Below are 13,511 nucleotides of genomic sequence, written 5' to 3'. Positions count from 1 at the left end.
GATGTCATCATGCATCATCTATGACCTGTAGAAAAGCTTTCCCCATGTTTTTATGTCTGCATCTCTGATGAACTCACCAATGCATTTTAAACTTACCTTTAGTTTTGACTCTCTTTGTTATACAAAATATAAAACTTCATAAGACTGGTTAAACATTGGACAATGAAGTGTTGGGCTGTGTTCACTTAAAATGGCTCCAGAATAAACAACTGTTTGTTTCTTTGAGAATGTGCAAGTTTCATTTTTTTTTCTTCTGTGAACAATATGTTTTTTAGTACCTCATGGTAAAATTCTTTTAAAATCCTCAACAGCTTCTGGGGATTTTCACAGATATGCTGATGGGAAGATTTCTACAAAAAAATCATCAAGTTGCTTGTTGTTTTGCCAGGGAAATATTTGATATTTGGGAAAAAATAATTATAAACAATATCACCCCAGGAGATAAGATTTGATAATTACTAAAGCTGAGAAATAGGTGCGATTGAGTTTATCATGGAATTAGTTTTACTTTATATGTTTATTTGTCTAATAAAAGTTTTAAAATATAAATATCTCAAAAAACAAGTAATATTATTAAAGTATACTAGAGGACATATATAGCACATCTAACATTTATTTCTTGGCCTTTTTAAAAATTAAAATATTTTACAGACAACATTGTTTTGAATAACAACACTAATTATAGAGAATAATGTTTCTAGAGATTAATATTACAGGAAAATGTAAAAGAAATTAATAAATTTTAAGTTTTATGTGCATTGGTGTTTTGCCTGCATTTATGTCTATGTGAGGGTGCCAAGTGCACTGGCACTAGTGTTGTAGAAAGTGTGAGCCACCATGTGGGTGCTGGGAACCGAACCTGGGTACCTTGGAAGAGCCATATCTCCATCCCAAGAATATATAATTTTTAAATATGTTGTATTAATCAGAATATAGGACAAAGCTTCATTAATATGCAGCTGGTATACCCTACAGTGAAGCAGCTGGAGAGTATAAAATGTTGCAGGCCTAGACCCCAACAATTTATCTTGAGCTATCTCTACACTATTAGCTGTTATTGCTCCAGTTGGCAGCATGAACCTGGGAGAACAGGGCCTAAAATTGAGGCCAACTGAAGTCTCATGCAATGGCCAACTTTATTCAGAGCATCAGACAATTTATACTCTGAGGGTTTAGAAGAGTCACCCGAGTAAATTGTCTAATCACAAGGACAAGCAACATGTGACACATAGAGGCGTATAAATAACAACAGCTGAAGGAAGCACTGTCCTGTCTACTACACCTGGGAGGAGAAACACATTCCAAGAATGAGTCTGTGCTTTGAAGAAACTGAGATCACGAGACTCTTGTCTCGTTTTCTTGGAGTATTCTTACAAGCATTTAGCATTCTCATGTTCTGACACTAACCATTTCTGGACCTTCTCTGTGTTGGGCCTGCCATCTTAACGGTTACCAAAACCTCTTTTGAAATATCCTAATCACCAAGAACCTAGTTTTCCACCAATCAAAATTAAGAGTGTTGTCAGATAACATCTTGATCTTAAAGCAGAGTTTACACTGTCCTGATTAACATACCTAACATGTTTACTCTAAAATATTTGAAAAGTGTTTTGATTTGTGGCCTTGTTTGTTGTTACTATAACAAGTCTGTGAATTATCAATCATGTTTTGCTCCTGAATAAACCATCTCTTTTTCTATTCCCTTTAAGGTAAGCTCTTTTTTGTTGTTGCTTGTTTGTTTTTGATTTTTATTTTCTGTATTTGTTTGTACACTTGTTTATTTCTTGTTTTGAAGGGCATATCATTAGGTTCACTTTAAAAGACACTATAAACTATCAAACATGCTTCAAGTAGAGAGCAAAGGATGAGAGATTTTTGTGGCATTTGCACACAGGTGATGCCTGCCTTCATTTGGTCATTAAAAATTCATGTATGTGTGTGTGTGTTTCTCCTGTAGAGATTATTATGATATTACACTTACATCAATTTTAGTGGGAGACTTTAGTCACTTTCTGTAGGAGAATATGTTCTAAAAACTGTTGCCTTCAAAGTATACTTAACCTTGCCACAAGACAGTTAACACAACTGACATTCACGGTTGATTTCACAGATCATAGCTTCATAAAGGTCTCAGCTCTCTTTTGGGAATTTTGCAGGGTGGTGTTATAACAACATCACTTTTATTGGCATTCTTTTTTTGTTTTTGGTTTTTCGAGACAGGGTTTCCCTGTAGTTTCTAGAGCCTGTCCTGGAACTAGCTCTTGTATTGGCATTCTTTTTTTAAAATGGTAAAAATGTGTTAATATTACAATGATTGCTTTAGTTCCTCAAGTACAGGAAGACTCGATCTTTGTGTAAGTCAGAGATGTTCAGCCACATTTGCTTTTTAGATAGATATGATGGACTATTTTGCGTGTGTGTGTGTGTGTGTGTGTGTGTGTGTGTGTGTGCGCGCGCGCGCAGTTTCTGTTTTCAGATTTAGTTGGGCAATAGACCATGAACAACCTGTACTGCTCTAGACTAATCTGTCAGGTCACGTTGACAAAGGTGAAAGGAAAAGATCTTTCAAAAAAAAAAAAAAGAGGTTATCTTTGCCTTTAAAAACTAACAATGGGAAGAGATTACTGTAATTTTGAGTATTCTCAGAAAAAAGTATAATATAATTGCCTCACTGATGCTCACAGTGGCTGGTTCCACTTTTATCAATGCTATGTTTACAGTAGACATCAATTACTAGGTCACCTGAAAAGTAAATGTGAACAATGGAGAAGGAAACAAGTTTCCCTGTGGGAAGGCAGCATGACCTTGGTGAAGCTCAAGGACATTGGAGGATTCTGCACATTCAAAACTGCTGGCCTTTCCCCAGTAAGGAGCTCGGTGTTTCAGAAGTCCACGTTCTCCTCCAGGGCTCTTCAACAATGAGTTCAACTTAAAATAGAATGGAAGGAAAAAAGAAAAATGGCCCTTCCCTCAAAACCACATGACCATCTTAGAATAGCATGTTACTTGGGAGACTATGTAGAAACCCCGAATGCTAGAAATGGGGGGGGGGTGAAGGTCACTGTGTTCCATAATGTACAGTGAAGGTCAGCAGTTGTGTGCTACTGAAGCATCTTGCAATGCTGTGCATTTCCGTCATCTATAGCTTCAGGAATTGCACAGGAAATAATCATGTTTTATTGGGCTGACGCTATGACAATTGTTTGTTTGTTTTTTTCTGACACACTGAGCAAACAAAGCGGCTAGTGACACATCTTTGTTTTCATTTGTGATTGTAAACAAAATTTATGTCATTAATGGTTAATGCTTTTCTATATCATTTGAGTTCTTCAAGGTGGTATGTAAACAAAGCCAGCCCACAGGCATACATCTGTTTAGCAAGCATTTCTTGGGCACCTTTCTATGCTCTAAGAACTGTAATAGACTTCAGGCATTGAAATAAATTTTCTTACCATGAGAAAGCTTTTGATTTAATAGAAAATATAAAATTATTTATTCAAGGCATAGTTCTCAGTCAATCCAGGGAAGTTGTTCTAAAATAAAAAGTTTAAAAATAAGTTTAAATTTTGGAGCTCTTATCGGTATAAGCTCAGAATTTTCTTATATTTTATGAAACTCTTGAGAAATAAATGGTAATTTCTCTTCTAGATAACACTCAAATGATAAGCTAAGTATAAGTAATTTTACTTACATTGTTAATTTTTCTGATTAGTTTGACATTGCTGCAAGCTTGAGTATGTATGTATATGTGTTTATGAATGCATATGTTCCTTTTGTCATAGTGTATGTGTGAGTGTGTGATTATGTTGTATATACTTTGTGAACAAGTGCATATATGTGTTTGTGTTGTGTATGCTGTTTACATGTGCATGTGTGTGTTTGTATATCCTATGTGTATGTATGGGTGTATATATGTGTGTTGGTGTTGTATATATTGTGTGTGAGCGTTGGCCTGTGTTTGTGTCTATGTTGTATATGCTACATGTGTGTATTTTTTCTTTTGTTTTCAATATACCATACAAACACTCTAATTTTTAAAATAATATCGGAAAGTTTCACTAAAATATGCAATAAGGCTAGTACTATTTAAACATTTTTACTAATGTACAATTGTTATGGTTATACTTTAAGATGGTCAAATGAATTCACATGAAAAGTATTGCACTATTTCATTTAATAACTTTAAGTAAAAATACCCACAAATCCTGTGAGCCAGACCTTTCAGTTAGTTCTCACAGGAGTAAGAAGTGAAAGCGTCATCTGTCCTTCCATGGTTTATGCCAGAAACACTTTGAGACATGCTGTTTCCTACCTGTTTTATTTAACATTTTAGCTACTTATTAGTGCTTTGAGTATATTAATTAATGTCACAATGTCCTAGCCAAATTTAGTGGAATAGGGTATTCATATGTGGAGTACTTTTAATGCCTCCCCACCCCCAGCTCACCACACACGGACCTCTTGGAGGGGTTTTCCAGGTTCTGGTGCGTATCTGCTAACTTCTCTATCTGCATTAAACTCTCACAGGAACCCACCAGGGAATCCCTTTGGAATTTTCACTTAGTTACTGTGTCCTTTGTGTTTCTGTTTCATTTTCTTCTTTTCAAATTGGATATTTCAAGGAAAGCAAACAAGCAAACCACTACCACTAACAACAGAACGGAGACAACTAAATAAGTTTATCTTCCTTCCTGTCAATACAATGCTTAGGGAAGGAGGTCTCTCTCAAATTGACTGAGTGTATACACAGTCTCCACAGCTTCCTTTCCCTCTTTGTGTTTGCTTCTCTCTTTTAATCTGTTCGTAGAGAAGTCCTCTCCTTTTCTTCTTCATGATGGAATGCATGCCACGAATGTATCTTGACCCAACATATCACCTTCTGTTATGCAGAAAGCATCCCATGAAGGTTCATTGTTCGTACAACTTAGGCAGGCAAGATGGGAGGGAGCTTCCCATCAGTAGGGTCATGGTGGTAAAGATGAGCTGGAAATTTTGTGGGTGGCAAAGAAAGAAGGTCACCAACCTGCTTACGTTTAGAGGGCACATTGTTAAAACAATAAGAGCCTTCCTCATTTCACTTCACAGGACTCTTTAGGGGAGCTGCTATTCCAGTAGCTAAAAGGGTGTGGAAAGCAGACTATAGACTACAGAGCACACCTGTAGGGGCCTTTCATTTATATTTTAATAAGTAAAGCTTGCCTAGAAATTGGGAGAGTAAAACAGCCACACTGGTCAGCCTTACAGCCAGGCAGCGGTAACACATATGTTTAATTCCAGTAGCCACACTAGTTGCCATAGAAAATGGGTAGTGCATGCCTTTAATCCTAAGAAATAAGAGGGGATTATAAAATGGGAGGAGACAACTCTCAGGCACAGTCTCATTCAGGATTCCTGGAGGCAGGATTGCCATTTCAGGCTGAGGTCAAGGTAAGAGCCCGTGCCTGGCTGCTTTCAGGATCTTCAGGTTGAACACCAAATTTTGTCTCTGAGCTTTTAATAATTGTGCTTCACACACCTCTGAACTAATATAAATGTTTTCTCTCAGCTCATGCATGAAAGCTCTTCCAATTTTGGAAAAAAAAAAAAAGCCAGGGCCTGGCAGTGGTGGCGCACGCCTTTAATCCCAGCACTCGGGAGGCAGAGGCAGACGGATCTCTGTGAGTTCAAGGCCAGCCTGGTCTACAAGAGCTAGTTCCAGGACAGGCTCCAAAGCCACAGAGAAACCCTGTCTCGAAAAACCAAAAAAAAAAAAAAAGCCTAGGATTTCAAGGAAAATTCTCCAATAACTGAAGTACTTGTGATGGATTCAAAACAAGTTTTAAAGCACAAAGAAGACAAACCCTGTTGCTGGAGTTGTTAATATAACATCCCCTCTCCAGGCAAGCTGTTCACACCTTAAATGTAGTGTTTAAACTCAGTGAAAGGAAAAGCATCTCCTGATCTACTGCTGTTTACGTCCTGGGGAAAAAAGAGAGCCACAGCCAAATGTGGGAAGCAAGCTTGATAACATCAAGGTGGGGGGGGGGGCGGCTAGTTTCCCCCGCCTCCCATTCTGCTTCCCCTAGGCTCTACAGCTTCCACTGGGGGATTTCTAAACTTTGAGTTTAAGATGTAGAGCCAAAAATATCCTATTTAAAATACTTTGCAGACCTGACAAAGCCTTCAATTGACAAGCTCATTCCCAGGGCAATAAATAATGCACAGGAATGGAAAGATGGTCTCTCATGTTGGCTGTATAGTTCCTTCCCATATGTAATCCCTTCTATTCAAAACAAAACTGAAATCTTAGGGGTCACACATTTGATTTCTCCAAGAGAGCAAGTTGGTATGGGAAGTCCTGTATATGTGCTGCTTATATTGGTTAATGAATAAAGCAGCTGCTTTCGGCCAATGGCTTAACAGAATGTAGCCAGACTAATATATATATATATATATATATATATATATATATATACATATATATATGTATATATATATTATACACACACACACACACACACACACACACACACACATATATATATATATATATATATATAGAGAGAGAGAGAGAGAGAGAGAGAGAATAGTCAGTGTCAAGGGGATGCCATGTAGTTGCCAGAGGGGAAAGACCCGAGCTGACAGCTGAAACCTTGGAACCTTGCTGGTAGGCCATCAGCCTCGTGGTAAAATATAAAATAACATAAATGGGTTAATTCTTGATGTAAGAGCTAGCTAGCAATATGCTTAAGCTATTGGTCAAAGAGTATTGCAAATAATATAGTTTCTTTGTGATTATTTTGGGAATCTGGGCTGCTGGGAAATGAACAAGCGGCCTCCAGCTACAACAAGTGACTCTGCAGGAATTAGAACTCGTGGCATCTAAATCTGCTGTTTTTCTTCTGCTGCTTGAAAAGTGCGCACACAGGGAACAAAGCAGATAACAGCCCAAGTCAATCAGAATTTAACATTGTTATCCAGAATCGGGTCTTTTGTCTCTCAAAACTTCTCAGTAGCAAGCATCTCACTGCTCACTCCTTTAAGCCTTTTTCAATTTTCTTTTCAATTGACTCAAGAAAATACAAAATAAATAAAGGGTGAGTTGTTTAGCATCTGTGACTATTCAGAACAAAGACTGGCCCTGGGGTTTTTAGCTATTAGGAAAAATTATAGCATCTCTTGGGCAGAGCAGAGAGAAATTCTTCAAATTACTGCTTTTGATAAGAGCTGCAATCCCTTCCAATAGTGCTTCCTGCCTATATTTAATATAAAAATATATTCTGCCTCAGAAAATGTCTGAGTAAGGAACTCTGTAACCAAACTTCTGCCTATGTCCTCGCATCTGATGCTATGCTACTATGGCGGCACACACAGCTGTACAGACAGAAGCTCTTCAATGAATACATAAAGTAAGCACTTTACCTCATCACTTAGAACAGTTCTACAGCAAGGAGAAGGTGTAAAAGTTAGGCTTCTCACCCGTATCTTGGGTCCAGTGCAATGGCCCTGGGATGCTCCATGGCTCCCGCTATCAGGGTAGCTCTCAGAGAACCATCGAGCTTAGATACTTCAATTTGGTCAAGATTGCTGTCTATCCAGTATATGTTGTCTGCTATCCAGTCAATTGTAAGGCCTTCTGGAGTAGCCAAGCCATGTTCCACAACCACTTCGATGGCACTGACACCTGTTAAAAGAGAAAAGAAAAGAAACGTGTACAGCTATTCAAGAAGGTATAGAAGACAAGCCCACATGTGGTCACAATCCAAAGCATGTCAGTTTGAAGGCCCTAACAACAAAATCTCATGTCAATATTTACTGTACTTGTTCTTCCTGACAGAAGTTTTCACTCCCCAAAACCCTTCAAGGATTTTATAAAACACTGAACTGATAGCAATCGGAGGCTGCAAACGAGTTGCTTCTTGTTTGGGGTTTTCCTGGCAGAACAGGAGACTTATTAAAACAATAAAGTCAGGGGGACAGCATGAGAAAATTTAATTTAAATTCTGTCCTTCCAATGGAGAAGTAAAGAAAAATGACTACTTGGATCAACGTGCATTGTGTTTAAGAAAGACCCCTTTTTCTGTCTTTAGTTAGACATCATAGAAAATCACATTATTTTCATATATAAGCTCTGCAAACTTAAGTCCTAAGTCACAGTCAACCTATACACTGGGTCATGAACTTGGTAGTGAGTTAGAAAGATGCATTTAAGAGGAAAAATTGTTGGCATGAGTTGCATAAAACTCAGAAGATGGATAATATCTAACAAATTTCTTAGTGATCTACTATTTAATTTCTTTCAGAATTAAAAAAATAATTTTGTAGCCCCTTTCTGATGGCATATTCATTGTACTTCATGACAATGTCAGGGGTTTTCATTATAAACTTTATCATTAGCAAACCTCTTCTCTAAAGTCATTATTTTTAGTCACTACATGAACATGAGTAATAGGAGGTATTTCTAATATTTTAGCTGCATTGTGAAATGCATTACCAATTTTGAAATTGCAAAGGTGTTTCCAAGAAAATTAATAATTTGACAGCACTTACAATTGCAAAGCCACAAACAAAGCAATATTTACAAGTGACGTGTGCACAGCTCCGTCTAAAAAGGTACCTGCTGCTTATGAGATAGAAGAGATAAGTTTAATTGTGCAAAAAATATAGTTCATATATTTGAAAAAACATTTTCATTATTTCTTTGAATTATGTTGAAGCGTATTATCCAAATAAAAATGAGTCACTTTAACTCCCAAATCCAATTACTAGAACCTAGAAAGCAATCTTTTCTTTTTCTCTTAGGAAACACCTCTTATTCTTTATAATTCTCAGAAAAATTCAATGAAAGGCAATAGATAAGTAAGCTGGGCCTGGCCACTTCTCTCCCCTAGCACATCTTCATATGTGTACTTAGTCTTCTGCTTTTACACATACGGAGAGTGCTCACAGCCAAAGATTAATCAAAATCTTTTCTGATGTTATATATTGCTATTCGAAAGCTAACTTTATCATTCAGTGAAACTTCAATACAAATACCTCCAGTCTCTGAAAGTTTGCCCCTGTATATTCTGTCCTCCACAACGTCTGTCCAATAAAGTAAACTTTGATTGAAGTGAAAATCAAGCGCTATGGTGTTTCTCAGTCCGGGAACAAGTAGGCTGTAGTCTCCTTTATGCAGATCTATCCTCCGAATCTCATGGCGTATAGAAAAGATGATGAATGCCTCAAAAGGATCTGCAAATAAATGAGTTTTAATCAAATTTAGAAAACACTTTCACTTGACATAAATTAAAATGCTCTAGATAAAATTCAATTTATTAAGTTTCTGATTGGATCAAAGGCCCACTCTGTCAGAAGGAAACCATATCAGCCATTGTTAAAGGTACAGTGAACTCATAGCTAGTAAGGTCATAAACCCTAGGTAAGTACCTGATTCTGTTAGCCTGCTGAATGGATATAGTAAAATGACTCCAAATTACTTATTGTTATACCCCTAGGTCAGAGACTCTCTCACCCTTTATCAGAGAGTGTCTCCTTACAACAGATAGCAATTAATACAGAGACAAACCCCAAATAAAAAAAGTAGTCAATATTTAGGGAGTAAGGAGGTAGAATATCAGAATTCAGATATTATGAGTAGAAGATCTAGACCATATAAGAAAATTACAAAATAAAAAAGGAGGGAGCCAAATCTTTGAGTTACTGGAATAGATGAGAAAATCCCTGGTAAATAGTATAGATCAGATCCTAAACAAAATCATAGAAATATACTTTCCCACATGAAGACAAGATGTACAGAATCAAGAAGCACAAAGAACACCATATAAACAAGAAAAAACTCCCCATATCAAAACATGATTTAAACACTAAGTATACAAAATAAAAAAATATGAAAATCTTCAAGAAAAGCAAGTCACACATATAATGGGAAAAAAACATCAGAATATCAATTTAGTTCTTGATGGAATCTTTGAAAGCCAGATAATTCAAGAGCAAAGAATTTCAAGCTCTATAGGACAATTACTGTCAGTCTATAATATTATACACAACTTAGGAGAAAGAAAGTTTTTAATAATAAAAACAGCCTAAAAAGAGTTCTAACCAGAAGACTAAACTCAAAGAAAATATAGAAGGCAATATGATGCGGAAGCTCCTTCTGTCTATGAGTTGCTTTTATTTGTTAATAAATAAAGAAGCTGACTTGGCCTGTGTGATAGGGCAAAGTAGAACTAGGCAAGAAAAACTAAACTGAATGCTGGGAGAAAGAAGGCTGAGTCACAGAGAAGCCATGTAGCCACCACCAGAGACAGACATGCCAAAACTTTGCTGATAAGCCACAGCCACGTGGTGATACACAGACTACTGGAGATGGGTTAGTTAGGATATAAGAGTTATCCAGAGTGAGTACATATGATATTTGTCTTTCTGGGTCTGGGTTACCTCACTCATATGATGTTTTCTAGATCTAGTTATTTGCCTGCAAATTTCAAGAGGTCGTTATTTTTTTCTGCTATGTAGTACTCCGTTGTGTAAATGTACCACTTTTCTTATCCATTCTTTAGTTAAGGGGCATTTACAATGCTGCTATAAACATAGTTGGGCATAATTCCTTGTTGTCCGTTTTAGTGTCCTTTGGGTCTATACCCAAAAGTGGTATTGCTGGGTCTTGAGGAAGGTTGTTTCTGAATTTTCTGAGAAATCACCATACTGATGTCCAAATGGGCTGTACCAATTTGTATTCCCACCAGCAATGCAGGAGTGTTCCCTTTGCCCCCAAACCCTCTCCAGCATAGTTTGTCATCAGTGTTTTTGATCTTGGCCATTCTTACAGGTGTTACATATCATATGTACTCACTCATAAGTGGTTTTTATACATAAAGCAAAGAAAACCTGCCTACAAATCACAATCCCAAAGAATCTAGACAACAATGAGGACCCTAGGAGAGACATACATGGATCTAATCCACATGAGAAGTAAAAAAGGACAAGATCTCCTGAGTAAATTTGGAGCATGGGGACCTTAGGAGAAGGTTGAAAAGGAAGAGAGGCTAAGGGAGGGGAGCAGAGAAAAATGTATAGCTCAATAAAATCAGTTAAAAAAGAGTGAGTCAGAAGTATGCTTAAAGTATAGGCAAAAAACAGTATTGCAAATAATATAGTTTCTGTTTGGTTATTTTGGTTCAGAATAGCCAGGAACAAACAAGTGGTCTCCTACTACAACAATAGTTTGGGCAGTATGAGGAATAAGCATAAAAAAATAAGACTGTAGAAAGAAAACAAAGCTATAGTTCTTGAAAACCCAAAATAACATTGCTATCACAAACAGAAAAAAAAAACAGCAGCATAATGACTTCAATCACTACACTCTGCTCAGAAATAACTTTAAACATTAATGGCTTTAAATCTCTAAGAAAAAGACTGAAAGAAGGGATTGAGAGATAGAAATCATCTACCAGTTTTATTCATTAAACACATCATAGCTCTAAAGACACCTAATTAAAGTGAAAGGATAGCCAAAACTACTTCAATCAATTACTACTAGAAAGTAAGCAGACATTTATATTAATATTTGACAAAAATAGGCTTTAAACTAATACTAATGAAAAGAGGTAAAAAGCACTTTATTCTAATTAAGGAACTAATTTACAAAGAACACATTATAATTCTAATATATATGCACCAAATGCTGGTGTAACAAGTTTCATAATAAATATACTACTGGAATTAAACACACAGATTAGCATCAACTCATTAGTATTAGATGATAAAAGTATCCCACTTTCTTCAATAGAGAGTGTATCTGGGCAACAGTAAATACAGAAACACAAGAATTAGTTGAGTCCATATAGCAAAGGAAGTTAACAGATATCTATAGTATATTCTTCCCATACACCAAAAGCATATATTCTTCTTAGAAGCCAATCGTAGCTGATTTCTCAATATAGAGCAGACTGCACCTAGAATGCAGAACAAGTCTTAACAAATTTAGAAAGACTAAAATGACTTTGTACCCTATTTGACCATAATGGAATAAAACTTAAAATTGACAGCAAAGGAATCTTTAGTAAGCACACAAATCTATGGAAATTAAGCAACTAATGGCTGAGTAATGAATTGGTCAAAGAACAAATCAAGAAAATTTTAAGAATTTTCCCAGAACTAAATGAAAATAAAACACAGCATAACAAAACCTCTGACATGTATTAAAGGGAGTCTTATGAGGGATATTTATAGCTCTAACTACCTAAATTTAAAAATCATGTGGAACACACTAAATGACTATTGATGTTTCTCAAAAATTTGGGAAAAAAGAAAAAAAAACAAATCCAAATCTAGCCAACAACAAGAAATAATACATATGAGGACAGTAATTATTAAAATAGAAATCAACTATATGAATACAAAACATGCATAAAGAATAGGACAAGTATTGTTTGTCATAGCCAGAATCTGGAAACAACCTAAATGGCCCTCAACTAAAGAATGGATAAGGAAAATGTGGTAAGTTTGCACAATGGAGTATTTCATAGCAGAAACAAAATAATGGCATCTTGAATTTTACAGGCAAATGGATGGAGCTAGTAAACATAATTTTGAGTGAGGTAACCAAGACCCAGAAAGTCAATTATCACATATACTCACTCATAAGTGGTTTTTAAACATAAAGCAAAGAAAATTATCCCATAAATCACAATCTAAGAGAACCTATACAACAATGAAGACCCTAAGAGAAACATACATGGATCTAATCTATATGGGAAGTAGAAAAAGACATGATCTCCTGAGTAAACTGGGAGCATGGGGACCTTGGTAGAGGTTGAAGGGGAGGGGAAGGGGCAGGGAGTGGAGCAGAGAAAAATGTGTAGCTCAATAAAAAGTCAATAAAGAAAAGAATAGGACAAGAGCAAATATATGAAACTCTCTTTTTGAGAAACCCACAGCTAACATCTCACGTGAAAAAAAAACTTAAAACAATTCCATTAATGTCACATATGAACCAGGGCCTTTCACTCCCCAACTCTTTTACTGTATTGTGCCCAAGGCATTAGGTGGAGTGATAAGTCAAACAAAGGAAATGAAAAGGCTATAAACAAGAAAAGAAGTCAAAATTATTTCTATACATTATTTCTATACATTATTTCTATACATTAGAGACCCCAAAAATTCTAACCTAAAAATTAAAAAAAGAGGTAAAGAATTTCAGCAATGTGGCAAGAAATGGAATCAATTTGCTTAAATCAATAGCGTTTCTATACAGCAACAACAGGGAGGAAAAGAGAGCATTATTACACTACCATTCATAATAAATTAAGTAAAATAAAATATCTAGGAAAAAATTTGATTAAAGTGAAAGACCTCTGCAATTAAATTCTTAAATCACTGAAAAATGAGATAGAAAAACACGAGAAAATAACAACACATATCCTGCTCGTGAAATTCACAAATTCATTGCAATTTTAATAAAAAATTCCAATCTCATCCTTCAAAGAAATTAAAAAGTACTACTCTAAATTAATATGGATCCAAAAAAG

General features: G+C 36.0%; 1 protein-coding gene across 1 annotated transcript in view; it reads right to left on the bottom strand.

The window, feature by feature from the left end:
* The window catches only part of Lrp1b (LDL receptor related protein 1B), a 1,542,993-nt gene that overhangs the window by 599,977 nt on the left and 929,505 nt on the right, over positions 1 to 13,511 (bottom strand). Inside the window, exons 24-25 of the mRNA XM_042055373.1 lie at positions 9,016 to 9,213; positions 7,459 to 7,663 (exon numbers count right to left, since the gene is read on the bottom strand). Of these exons, the coding sequence (XP_041911307.1) occupies positions 7,459 to 7,663; positions 9,016 to 9,213 (403 nt within the window). The remainder of the gene's footprint in view (positions 1 to 7,458; positions 7,664 to 9,015; positions 9,214 to 13,511) is intronic.

This window comes from Arvicola amphibius, chromosome 7, assembly GCF_903992535.2.
Source record: "Arvicola amphibius chromosome 7, mArvAmp1.2, whole genome shotgun sequence".
NCBI classification, from domain to species: Eukaryota; Metazoa; Chordata; class Mammalia; order Rodentia; family Cricetidae; genus Arvicola; species Arvicola amphibius.
The sequence above is the reverse complement of the archived record's forward strand: the minus strand, read 5'-3'. Positions and strand labels throughout refer to the sequence as shown.